The following is a 14278-nucleotide window of genomic DNA, read 5'->3' as shown; positions in this document are numbered from 1 at the left end:
GAATTAACATAGAATTTAAATGTCAAGGGTAAACACTTGGATAAAAATTGAAGAAAACTGCTTATACAGACTATTGTACTTTTAGGGGGAAATAAAAGTAATATTATATAAACCATAATGTGAATATCTTATTTATTAGTTCTGTAACCATTAGTATAAACCTGCTTTTAGGATTATAAATATTTCAAATTTTAATATGTTTTTAAACTTAAGTTGGAAATTTTATAATTTAATAATAATAAAATGTAGAAAAAATATTAAGAACGAACATTTTTTTTAGAAAATATTTGATTATCATTTGTTTTCGTAGTTTATCCGTTGTTTGAATCTTTCTCTTTTAATTTGTCTTTATTATTATTATGTCTGTCTTTTGCTCGTAACAGCCAAGTCTTTATTACTTCGACAGCGTCAGAATCTGTGCTATTTTCAGCATTTTTATTTCTTCTGCAAGCTCCTAAGAATTTTATATAACATATTAGAGATAAAAATAATCAATATATCAATAGTCTTTACATACATATGTACATATAGTCATTTATGTAATTTCTTATCTAATATAACTGACACGATTTTTGTAGCTCTAAAACATTTTTTTCTTCTTCCTTCCTTCCCATGTATATTCCAATACTAACTCGTTGGAAAAAATTGTATACATAAGGCACTTAATTATGTCTTTGACATGTTGACCATCAAGTCGTTTCAATTCATCAGTCTGAAAAAAAAGGTTGCATCTAACAGACTGACGTTAAATTCTCGCATCACTTTTTTGAAACAAAAAAAAGTTACCAAATCCTGTTGATTTTACTCAGTTTTTAACCATTCTTCCAATTCTTGAAAATTATTTGATTTCAAAGGAAACAAATTCAAGATGGAATGACTCTCTTTAATATCCCACAAAAAACAAGCTTCGCTTGTAAAAAAAGGACGGCAAGTACATAAGTCGTCTCCAGCATGATTAATACAGTAATATAAAATAATTTAATTTAAAAAAATAGTGAAATCCTAATGTTAGGCAAGTATAAGGTAAATGTACCCATTATGGAACACTTCTAAAATTTTTACCCCGTCTTGGAACAGTTTAAAATATATAAAAAAAAATCTATTATAATAGGTCGTTTTAGGTTTATAAAAATTTTATCAAATAGTTTAGATATTTACGTTTAAAATACACAAAGATATATATATAGATGCGCAGCAATTAGAATTAATAAAAAACATACAATTTTATAAGCCGCGAGATTGACTGAAGTTGATGCTATTTTGTACCATAGGAGCTGAATTTCTACAAAATGATTTGTTGATTGATATATATTTCAATTTCACTGTTATTTAATAATTACATACTTTATATATGGTTTTTGGCTCATAGAATAAAATTACCTATTATTTTTTCTGTAAAATTAGATTTTTTTATCAAATATATCGGTGTTTCAAAACTAGTACCTAAAAATTGCAATAGTCCGGAATTATGGAACAGTCCAAATCGGTGTTTCACATACTCGGACCTTCTTTTCTTTCATATAAGTACCGTTTTATGAAACGCTTTTGGAGAGCAGCTTTAAAACGTAATTTTGAACAATTTCAAATTAATTTTGATAAGACTTAGACGTCTCTAAACATACGTTTTCTTGTTTATATTTTTTAACCTATAGGTAAGTATAAATATGTATGTATAAATAAAGGGTTAGAACAAAGAAAAATCTAACCTACTAATTAAGCAAACATGGGTAAAGTTGATCAATCTCTATGAATTTTCTTTCTTATTTTTTATAGATAAGTACTAGCTTATCACAGTTTTAAAAAATGGCAGCGAAACGAAAGGCAAAAAAAGAATTTAAGAACAAAATGGCCTATGACGCTAAGAAAAAGAGTGCAAAGCATAAGAAAGTTGTTGTGAAAAAGGCAGTGCAAGTTAAAAAGAGGAAAGAAAAGGTAAGAAAACTGTATTCAGTACTGGATCTACAGAGAGCTATAAATGCAGTCAACTCTGGCATGTCTATAAGAAAAGCTGCAGACAAATATAGCGTTCCACCTACGTCTATCCATAGAGCTGTAAAAAATCCAAAAAAATTAAAATCAAAGCCGGGCCCTCCTTCAGTTTTGCCACCTAAAATTGAAAATGACATTGTACACTGGATTTTGTATCGAGCTGAAAAAGGATATCCAGTCACAAAAACTGAGTTACTGGACAGTGTGCAAAGCTACATTCGTAATCTGGGAAATGGAGTACTTAAAACACCATTCACTCACGAAAGACCTAGTCGTCACTGGTACGAAAAGTTTCGAGCTCGACATCCTGAAGTAACGATCAGGACCCCACAAAACCTTGCTATGACACGTGCTTGGGTAACTGAAGAAGATCTCAGAGGATGGTTTTTTGATATCGGAGTATATTTAAAAGCAAAAGGCTTAGATAAATTGAATCCTTCAAGAGTTTTCAACTGTGACGAGACAAATATTCAACTTATTCCAAAATCTGAAAAGGTGTTGACCGAGAAAGGAGCTAGATCAGCCTACAAAATTGTAGATGGGTGCGAGAAAGAAAGTTTAACAGCACTCTTTATGTATGCCGCTGATGGCACAAGAGCACCACCTATGATAATGCTAAAGTATGCAGATAGTGTACCAACTAATATTCTAAAAAATTGTCCAGTTGGTTGGAGTATTGGCAATTCGGATAATGGCTGGATGACGACAGAGACATTCTATGAATATATAGCAAATGTTTTCCATCCTTGGCTACTGCAGAATGAAGTAGAATTTCCAATTATTATATATTTGGATGGTCATTCATCTCACGTTACCATACCGTTAGTCAAATTTTGTCGAGAAAAACAAATTGAGGTGATTGCTTTGTTTCCAAACGCAACACACATAATGCAGCCGTTAGACATTGCGTTCTTTCACCCATTCAAAGAAGTATGGCGAGCAGCAGTTATTAAGTATAAAGCTACTAATAACATTTCAAGGCTAAAGAAGGAACATTTTCCAGCTGTACTTGAACAAGCCTTAAATTCATTTGTCAACGAAAAGAGAACTATTCAAAATGGATTTAAAGCAGCTGGTTTAGTACCCTTTAATCCAGAAGCAGTAGAATATAATGTTCTGCATAAAAAGAAAAGTAAAAGAAAGAAAGAAACAGAAGTCCGGAGAACAGACCCAGTTAATGAATTAGAAGACATGGAAAAGCATCTACTGACTCTCGAAAAAAATGTATCTGAAGCTATGCTTGAGAATTTCAAAGAAACTGAGACCACAGGTGTACATAATTCAGATACAGAGAACAGCAGTTTGTTTCAGTACTGGCTTGAAGTTAAAAAAACTATTGGTGGTAAACAAATAATCAAGCAAACTAATTATAATATTTACAATTACTTAATTGACTATTTATCAAAGTAATTTTTACTATTTACGATTATAATTGACTACATACAATTATTTTTTTGTATTTATAGTATAACTTAAAATTTTAAGATATTAGAATAATTATTATATTTTATTTTATACACGTATTTAGATACAAGAATGAGATCGCGGCCTTTAATTAAAAATATTGAACGTTTAAAGAACCACAATGTTATTCTAGTTCCTCATACAGTGTCTGAAAATACGTCTATTAAATCTGTGGATGAAAGAGACATAAATGTGGCAAACGACGAAATAATTATAGAATTAAATAACGTAGAAAAAGATGAATTAAACGCTCTTATTAATGAAATTAATATAGAAAGTATAACTTTAGAATCGAACAATAACACGAATGAGTCTAATAACAAGTTTGTAGATGTACCACCTGAAAATTTAGATGCTATAATCTGTCTACAAGGTTTCTACAAATTTAGTAAAAATTATTCATTGCAATGCTTTATCTAATTTCATTTCATTCATGTTCCATTATTTCAGAAAACATTGGTAAAAGTGCAACTATAAATGTGTTAAATGATTCTCAGGTGATTAACACAGTATCGAATGATTTAATACAAAAGCCAATCAACTCTTTAGTTAACAACAAAGACAATTGTCTAAGTGCCACAACTACTAAAACTAATTCAAAAAATGAAATAACAAGCCCAAGAAAACAGGATTCTAGTAAAAATGTTGGTGAACAAACTGAGAAATCTATCAGTCTTCAAAATCAAACTATTTTACCTGTTTCACAGAAAAATTTTCAAAATATTCGTGAAGAATGCAATGAATTTCAAGGAAAAAAAGAGAATTTCGGTTCTGTTTCTGCAGATTCTGGTAATTCTTCAAAATTGATTGGATTTATAGTTCAATTAGTTCCGTATACAAATTTAATAATCATTTAATCTAATGTTTATATCTTTGTAGATGTCATTAATATTGAAAAAAAGAGTTTTGCCAATGCTTTTACCTTGCCTCCGGAATACTTACCAAAAAAAAAACGACTTAAATTGAATACAACTGGAAAACCGAAACTACCCTCTGTGGGAACTTCAGAAGAGTGGTGGAAAATGCAAATGGAAAAAGAACAAGCGCAGAAACTGAAGGAAGAACAAAAAGCAAAAAAAAAATTATTATATGAAGAGAAAAAAAAATTGGCAGAGGAGAAGAAACAGTACATGCGTGATTTAAAAGCTAAAATGAATGAAATTAAGAAAAAGATAAAAGTTGAGAAATAATAAACTTTTTAATGATGTTAAATATTTTATCAATGTTAGTAATGCAAACCTGCAAATTTATTTATTAGTAATACACATTATAAGAAATGTTTAAAGTGTTCCATAGTGGGGGCATGATTTATGGAACGGGGGGACAGCTTGTAAATGCGGCGTTCCAAAACACGTACACTTTATCAGTTTGGTATTTCGTTTATTAATAATTTACTTTGCATTCAATTTTCATTTTTGAAGTTGCATTTGAATCTTTGGTAAGCAGCACTTCAAAATGTATTGACTTTTTTACATTATTATATTTCATAATAATTTAAATAAAATAGGAAACTTTAACCTACCTAAAATTGTTCCATAATAGGTACTTTTACCTTATATTTTTACCATGGCGAAAATTGAAATTTGGAAAAAAGTAAATAGTAACACAAAAATTACTTGCCGGGCCCGTAATAGTCATGTGTAAGTCGCTATCTTGCAATATAAGCGTTGCTTCTCGTAAGTTAAAAATGCGGCTATTTAATACGATTGCATACAACGGGCCGGGCAAGTAATTTTTGTGTTACTATTTACTTTTTTCCAAATTTCAATTTTCGCCATGGTAAAAATTTATACTTGTCTAACATTAAGATTTCACTATTTGTTTAAATTTAATTATTTTATATTACTGTATTAATCATGCTGGAGAAGACTTATGTACTTGCCGTCCTTTTTTTACAAGCGAAGCTTGTTTTTTGTGGGATCTTATAACGTTTTGTAAGAATATAGGAATTAAAACTAAACAATTGTTTTAACTAATTCAATATAACAAAACATTTTCCAATGTCCTCATAAATCCATAATGTAAAGCTTTAGTTCATAATATTAATTTATTAATCTATTAAATAAAATACAAAATATTACAATGATTGATTCTTATCATAATTACACTTTTAGAGGCTTTAAACATATAGTATTCAATGACTGTTTGAATTATATTTCCAACATTTTATACCCAAAATCACCTTAAAGCTCTTCGCTTTCAAAAATTTGCTTCTAAATTTACCTCTAAATCCACCATTTTCTTAAGTGTTACTCTCACTATCAATTTTTTATTATGGCTCTTTCTTTGGTAAACTAGTGCCATTTATATATTCTTTTGATTAATATAAACTGTAAAATATATATCAGTTAATGCAATGGAAGCCTATGTTTTTTAGATATACAGCTTTCAGTTTCCCAAATTTATTCACTGTATATTCTATCGCATGGAAAATATTAAATTGATGATTTCTTTTCATTGTTTCATTTCGAGATGATGTTATCATTGTATTTATTATTTAATTGACTTATGTATTTCAAAGAATTTATGCCCAAAATCACCTACAAGCCTTTCATTATCATGAATTGGATTCCAATTTTTTTAATTTCTCCACCTTTTCCTAAGGTTTAACTCTCAACATTAATTTTGCATTATGGCTCTTTCTGTGGCATACTGGTATCATTTCTGACTTCTTTTAGTTAATATTACAGCTCAAGCCTGCACAATGTGACACAATAAACACATTATTATAATTCAAACTAAAATAAAATCTCACTAAGTACCAAAAAATATGTTACATACTATATTATAAAATTCAATGTTATACTTATAAAAAATTAAATTTGGATAATTTTTTTGGACATAATAATAATTTTTTCTACTCTGAATTGTGGGAAGCGTAGATAAATATTTGGTTTTAATACTTTTTTATATTATAATTAAATATTATTTAACGATTACCAAATATTTATCTACTTTTCTTTAATCGTAGTAATAAGAGTTTTATTGTCTCCTGGAAAATTGACTGTATATATGATATAACCTATCGGACAGTTAAATTCCACATAAGTATAAAGATAAAAGAAAGTTGAACATGCATTTTGTTAATGATTTTGATACCTAGAAGTTTAGCATATGATTTTCAAATACCTTAACACATTCTGCAACTAATATACTCCTGATAATCACCGATGCACATAAACGTTGAATGTATACTTCTCCTTTGCAGTGTTGAAAATATGTAAATGTTAATCTTACTTCATTTAGTCAGCTCTATCCTCAGCAATGAAAATTGAAATGGTCTATTTTAATTTATCTGAAAAAGAAATTTCACAAAGTACCACAAAGTATATATACTAACATCCTGTATTGTAAAATATAATGTTACACTTATCTAATAATTGTCGACTCCTTGTGTCATTATTATTCGATTTTATTTGCTATTTTAAAAATTAAACTCATTCACTAACATGATAATGAACATTCTCACTGCATTAAATATACATAACCTTACATTACTATTGGCAGTTAACAAGTCGCCGGATTAGTTATATCGATTACATCTATTTATTTGCAAGTTCACAACTATAGTTTCGTCGTTGAGTATAGTTTGTTGGAAGCGATGTGAAAATGACGTCACTTTCCTTAGCGGCCAACTTCAGCCCGAGACGTACAGAATCAGCCCGGGACATACATAGCGACCAACTTCAGCCCGAGGCATAAGAACTCGGGAAGAAAGAACGGAGAAGAATTTCAACTTCGGCATATATATAGCTAACAGAATATGAGATCTCTGGATTGCGTGAACCGATTTTAATGTTTATGGGCTTAAATGAAAGGTTTTTCAAAACCATTTTAAGTAAAGCTTTACTTAAATCATGACAATTGATCATTCATAGAAATAAATCGGTTTGAAAATTGGGACGGCTAAACTTGCTGTATAAGTTACACGGTAGCACTCGGCGGTATAAACATGTCATTATTTACTTTTATATGTACCTGTGTCGTCGAGACACTACCGTGTCTCTTGATATCTCACCTTCATTAACTTGAAAGCACACCATTTGCCTTAGTTGGCTGGGATAAATTTAATTTTTTGTTGCGATTTTAAAAAATGGACTTAACCTTCAGATGACCTTGAAAGTCCATGTCACGACCGATGTCACGGTTGGATAGCCAACGCAATTTCCTACAACTTTTATCTCAACCATTTTATTGTGTAACATCTACTTTTCAAGATGTCCAATCGGCTACTATTTCACCTTTATCTGGCCCTCAGAGGTCAAAATTTTCGGATGTTGAAGAACGTATTTGGACGTAAAATTTTCTGCTCTTTTCAATTCCGGTGTCAAAATTGGGGGTTACTATTTATAAAAATGAACTTGACCTTCAAATTACCTTGAAGGTCAAGTTTAAAGTTACAACCGAGGTCACCGTTGGAAAGCTAGTGCAATTTCCTACAAACTTTTATTTCAAATATTTTTTTGTGTAACATCTAATTTTCAAGTTATGCAACCGGTCCGGGACTTTTTGAAGACCCTTTATAGGTTTCCTATTTTTTTTTTTGCATTTTTATTGTCATCATTTTATTACTCGTATCTCAATTCTAGTATTGCTAAATTTTGTGGTGTAGGGAGTCTTCCCTTCTAGCGAAGTCAAGTGCATTTAAGACGTTTGTTTCGGGCTTGGGTAGAATAAATTTCCCCAAGCATACTTCTCCTATTCAACTGACGCACCGGACCAGCGCTGACTATGCGCCATATCGACTAGACGAGTTTTGTTAATATCTTTTAAATTCTGGAAAATAATAGGAATATTTATGAATGTTTTTTTATTAAAAGTCTACCTTTTTAGATTTTTGTTCTTGGCCACTAATTTTTTAATACCTGTAGAATACTTTTTTCTGTATTCTCCTATTGATATATTTAAAAATACATTTTTTTTTCAGCCACATACAATAGCAACTTTAAAAAGAGCTACTAAGCATATATTTGATCAAGGTGGATTTCTTAGAAAAATTGAAAATTTAGGAAACAAGCAGTTACCAAGTAAAGCTTCAGTTCATGGTCATGTCTATAGAAATGCAAGGTATTTATACTAATTAATAAACTCTGCATAACCACTATAATAATTTATTTTTATTTCAGTTACTTTATATTATATTTTACTGCTCCACCAAAATCGATACAATTTCTTAATGATGAATATGGTCGAGATGTTGATATTATTAGAGCAAAAATTTTTAAACAAAATGAACTTAAAAACGAATCATGTACTTTCCACGAAGAAAATCTACCAGTTGCTTATAGGTATGTAAAATACCGATTTGAAGATAATATTTCATCCAGCAAAATTGACCTACAAAATTAAAGTTTTTATAGCACTTTTGATCTTCCTATAGTTTTGTACCACATTTATAACAACTGTTCTGCCTTTTTTTTCGCAAATATCGATTATAAGGGAAGCTATTCTAACTTTACAATTAAAATTCCATCATTGCCGATAAGAACCAGTGGTCTGAATGCATTTCAAATATTTATACGACTCTGCTATTTTTAACAGCAATTCTATTGTTTTTTGCTGTAGACAAGATAATTTTAAATAACTTCTGTTTTAATCATTAAATTACAAAATTCAAGTCCTATGGAGTTCTGGATAAAATGTAAATTAACATAAGGATCACCGGATAAAGTGGATCAGGAGAAGAACGTCCAAAGTCGCAATGGCGGATAATCGGCATTTAATTGGTTGATGACGGATTGAAATGTACCAGTGCCTCGCTGCTTCTATCATTTTTTCTCAACCCTATAGCTTCTCGCAATGAGTTAATTTTATTTGTACGTTTAAAAACTGATGAAATCAAATTAAGAAAAAAGCACATTTATTTCTCTCTTTTATACACATTTACATACTGTTACGCTCCACGTAACCCCGCGTGCGTAATAAATAATACTCTTTTTAAGCATGAGAACTCAAAAACTTTTAATAACTCAGAAAGACAGACTACGCTATTTTAAAATCTAGATTTGCTCGGGTTTAAAGATACTTTAAAACACGTCTACTCGCAAGGACGGTAATCGCAGCTCTGACTTATTTCACATTCATTCAGATGTTCTTTTCGCACCACAAATAACACTTACTATCTCTCTCTTTTCTACATTCCATTATTCTTCACACTCGTCAAATTTATATAATTACTAACATACTTATTCATCCATGCCCACGTTTTCTACCCTATTTTCTGAAACTGCTCCGTTACAATCAGTTACAATACATACAGTGATTTATCATTACATGTGTCGACTAGAACACAGTTCTCGATGTGATGTGCATGTACGTTTGTATAAGGGAGAGAGAGAGAGAGAGAGAGAGAAATATGCTGTTTCTCTTTCACTTCCATTTTACCATTTCTTCGATGACAAATGAATTTAGCTTATGGGGAAGGACGAAAGAAGCAACCAAGAGAGGTAATGAGTCATTTTTCATCTTTCGGTTTATTATTAACCCTTTCCTTACCAGAGTTTCAGGAGAATTACCGTCACCACAGCCCAGTCGTTTTATTATTTAAATATAATACTAACTGTCATTTTTTTGTAGGATGTATCTATAATGTTTTAAGTTAAATTAACAATTTTATAAGTTGACACACATAAGTGACGCCGGGCTCTGATAAGAAAATCAGGTTGTCACATATAAGTGACGCTGATAGTGAAAGGGTTAACCAATTATATTCCGAGCGTCCGATATCATGATTTCGGACGCCTTTTGCTCTGATTAATTTAACCCATTGAACGCTACATATAGGTAGTATTGGATGCCTAGAAGATAGTAACGAGATTCCGGCTGCGTTGTGTGTGTGTGATATCGGATTGCGGATGCTTAGAACCTACATTATTCCTCCGGCGCGTAATAGAGTTTTATATGGTGACGGGTTATAGTTAGAGGTTTGAGTATCCACAATCTGATATCGCAAACACACCCACCAATTTGCTTTGTCTAATAATATACAGGGTGTATCAGCAATGATGCTTTTAATGTTAACCACATATTCTTGGGACTAAACTAAGTAGAAAAGTCCTTTAATATAACATCCGTAAAAGCATCATTGCTGAGATAAATCAATTTTAAACCGATAAATAAGGGTTTTGATTCACCGGAAAAATTACTTTACTTTCGCTTTTGTTGGCAGTTCCCCTTCAAAAAACAAAAGAAGTTTGTACTTCTCTATAGATCGTCTTGTCGTACACGCATATACACACACTGACGCAACTACGCCGATTAATAATATTACCTCCTAATGTCTTACATTCCTGATCCTGGTGCTAATGAAATTTATTTTCTGGCTATTTTTAAAAGGATCTTCGATAGCACCCATTTAGTCGAAAAGTCTGGAAAATAATACGGCGTTATTGGTAGATTAATTTTCAAGTCGTTTTATCTTTTCGGTAACGCGACTTATGAACTGCTCTAAGATAGTCAAGAAATAAGTATTATATTAAAAAAGCTATTATAAGAAATTGTATTTTTGTCTATTTTTGAAAATCTTACTGATTTTCGGATAGAATAGTTTGCTGTATGCATCATTGGAAGATCAAAATGAATCGAAAATAAATTTCAAGTAAGGCCATAGCCTTCTCTGGAAATTTCAATATAAGTGGAGAACTTGAGGGATCCCTTTGAGAAAAAATAAGCCTTTCTTCATTTTATGAAGGGACAAACCACAATATTAAGAATAATTTTTTCTTTATGCCGTAGATTGTCCATTGTTTTTGCCTGTTTGCCTAGTATCTGCCTAAACGGACTTGCCAGTAAAACTAGCCAATTACTAGACCAAATTCTAGTTTATAGTGACTAGAAGTTGATGTGATCACCAAAATGAAATATTTTACAATTCACCAAGCGAATCGTAAAGCGAAAAAGAGAAAAGCACAAGTATTTACTAACTTATCTGAATACTTTTCGTACCTAAGAGCGTGCAAAGACTATGAATAATTATCTACAGCATTAACAAAAAATTATTCTTAATTGTGTAGCTTGTCTTTTCATTAAATGAGAAAAGGCTCACTTATTCTTAAATGGATCCTTTAGGCTCTCTATTTATTAGAGCGAAATCTCCAGAGAAGACTGACCTTACTTGAATATCTGTTTCCGAGTCATTTTGATCTTCCAATTATGCACACAGCAAACTGTTCTATCTGATAAAACAGTGAGACTTCAAAAAAAAAATATATATACAATTTCTTATAATAGCTTCTTCAATACAATACTTATTTCTTGACTATCTTTGTGCACTTCATATGTCGCGTCATCGAAAAAATAAAACGACTTGAAAATTAATCTACGAATAACGCCGTATTATTCATCAGACTTTTCAACTAAATGGGTGCTATTGAGGATCCTTTTAAAAATAGGCAGAAAATAAATTTCATTAGCACCAGAATCAGGAATGTAAGACATTAGGAGGTGATTATAAAAATAATAGACGTAGTTGCGTGCGTGTGTGTACAGGGAGGTTCTCTAACAGCGGCATATAGGAGATTCGTGTTAGTTGACTATAGCGCTCAGGATGATGGTATCTGAGAGCGCTGATTGGTCAATATCATGTAATGCCGACATGAAATGGTCCGTTACCAATAGATGAATACGAAAAATGAGACCCATCCGCCATTTTGGAGTGGAGAAGTGTTTACATGCTAGTTGTAGCAGAAAGAGGTGTGAAATGGAAAAATGTCAAATAGTGAGGTTACTAAAGTAAAAATGGAAAATAATGAATGGAAAGTAAGAATATTCGAACTTTCCATTAATTATTTTCCATTTTTACTTTAGTAACCTCACTATTTGACATTTTTCCATTTCACACCTCTTTCTGCTACAACTAGCATGTAAACACTTCTCCACTCCAAAATGGCGGATGGGTCTCATTTTTCGTATTCATCTATTGGTAACGGACCATTTCATGTTGGCACTACATGATATTGACCAATCAGCGCTCTCAGATACCATCATCCTGAGCGCTATAGTCAACTAACACGAATCTCCTATATGCAGCCGTTAGAGAACCTCCCTTTATATGCATGCGTGTACGACAATACGGATCGACGGAGAAGTACAAACTTGTTTTGTTTCTTGAAGGGGAACTGTCAACGAAAGTGAAATTAAAGTAATTTTTCCGTTGAATGAAAGCCCTGATTTATCGGTTTAAAATTTATTTATCTCAGCAATGATGACTTTACGGATGTCATAGTATAGGACTTTGCTACTTAGTTTAGCCTCAAGAATATGTGGTTAAAATTAAAAAGATCATAGCTCTGTTACACCCTGTATATTTAAGTTTACAAAGAGTGTGTCAACAAATCGTGTTTCACTAACCGATCGCGCAAAATTAATCGCCAGCATCAGTGTTATAATGATTCTTATGTATATTTTCAAAATTTATTTTAATATCAACGGTATACAGGGGTATGTAGATAAAACGGCACAGACCATGGACATATAATACTGTTTAACTTCGTAACTATAAGAGACAGCAATTTTTGCTATAAGAACTTTCTGAATTCAAATAAAAAAAACGCTTCAAAAAGGGTTTAAATTAAAAATTGCTATCTTTTCTAGTTACGAAGTGAAACAGCATTTTCTGTCCATGGTCTGAGTAATTTTATCTAACCGACTCTGTATAATGTACCCAGAAACCAGCTAAACCCTTCAACATCCTCTCCAAATACGCATTGGTCATACTGCCTATTTTTTTTTTTACTCTTTTGCTTCTTCAGCCTTCGACTCTTCTTACAGTAAATAATTAGTCTTCGACCTTCGATTACTTTCTTATGACGTTCCAGTTCTTCGAATAGTTTACGCCCTACATTGTAATTATTCTATGACGCTTAAAAGTTAGCAGCGACTTTCCAACAGCGAGTTTCGGCGTCACATAACCCAAAAGTAGCGTGTCACCCGGTAAACGACACATATAGAAAACCTAAATAGAGTGCTTCAATATCAAATTAAAAGCAAGATACACGTTGTATTTTTTTTTAATAACATCAATTATGACTTAAAATAAAAAATAATCATTAATACATCGAAAAAATAGTCAAAGGAAAGATAAAAGTTTAAACTCTTTATCATCATATTTGATCGACAGGGAAAATTTTGTAATTTTTTAAAATTGCAGTCCTCTAGCCTATTAAATTCTGCGTAGGCTGGTATGACTTTTGTTAGGGATCTCGGCTTGCACGATGTTTTTTTTTTTACAGAGAAGCAGCTATACACAGAGCGGCAACCGTGTTTTCCAACTTTCGGCCATGATTCTCAACTAGTAAGACATTTTTTTAATTTTTTCGAATTGCACAGTCTTCTAGACTATTAAATTCTGCTTAGGCTGGTATGACTTTCGTTAGGGATCTCGACGCCCTTAACACTATTTTCTTACCAATCTTGGAGGACATGACAGAAAATTTGCGCTATTGGGGATATGCTAGGTAATTCACATAATAGGATATTTTTTCATTTTTTTGTATGCACATGCTCTTATAGAGAATGTAACGACGAATTTAATGGTACCATTTTCATAAGAGATCTGGATGCAATTTGCAGTTTTCCTTAAAATATGCGTAACGAACGTAACAAAATACGGTATAAGCAATACGTGTTTTATATGTGTATGGTTAATGAGCGGCATTCGAGTTAGCAAGAAACGATGGTTTTTGTTTTATTTATTCATTGTGAACAAAGGAGTTGTCTCCTCATCATTGCAGTATTTTAATATTTGACTGTGGTGTTAATATTGCTTGCTAATCATAATTGGGGCAATTATATCTAAAGAAGAACTGCAGGTACTACAGTAAGTGAA

General features: G+C 31.6%; 2 protein-coding genes across 2 annotated transcripts in view; both read left to right on the top strand.

The window, feature by feature from the left end:
* Nucleotides 1–14278, top strand: part of mRpS6 (mitochondrial ribosomal protein S6) — a 100337-nt gene that overhangs the window by 47037 nt on the left and 39022 nt on the right. Inside the window, exons 2-3 of the mRNA XM_066739267.1 lie at nt 8381–8520; nt 8580–8741. Of these exons, the coding sequence (XP_066595364.1) occupies nt 8381–8520; nt 8580–8741 (302 nt within the window). The remainder of the gene's footprint in view (nt 1–8380; nt 8521–8579; nt 8742–14278) is intronic.
* On the top strand, nt 1804–3399 carry LOC136780724 (tigger transposable element-derived protein 6-like). Its single transcript, XM_066739278.1, has one exon. It carries the CDS (start codon nt 1804–1806, stop codon nt 3397–3399), a length of 1596 nt encoding a protein of 531 aa, XP_066595375.1.

This window comes from Prorops nasuta, unplaced genomic scaffold (genome assembly GCF_024137725.1).
Source record: "Prorops nasuta isolate Cenicafe-Biocafe unplaced genomic scaffold, Cenicafe_Pnas_1.2 PNAS00020, whole genome shotgun sequence".
Taxonomy (NCBI): Eukaryota; Metazoa; Arthropoda; class Insecta; order Hymenoptera; family Bethylidae; genus Prorops; species Prorops nasuta.
This window is presented reverse-complemented; position numbering and strand designations above follow the sequence as displayed.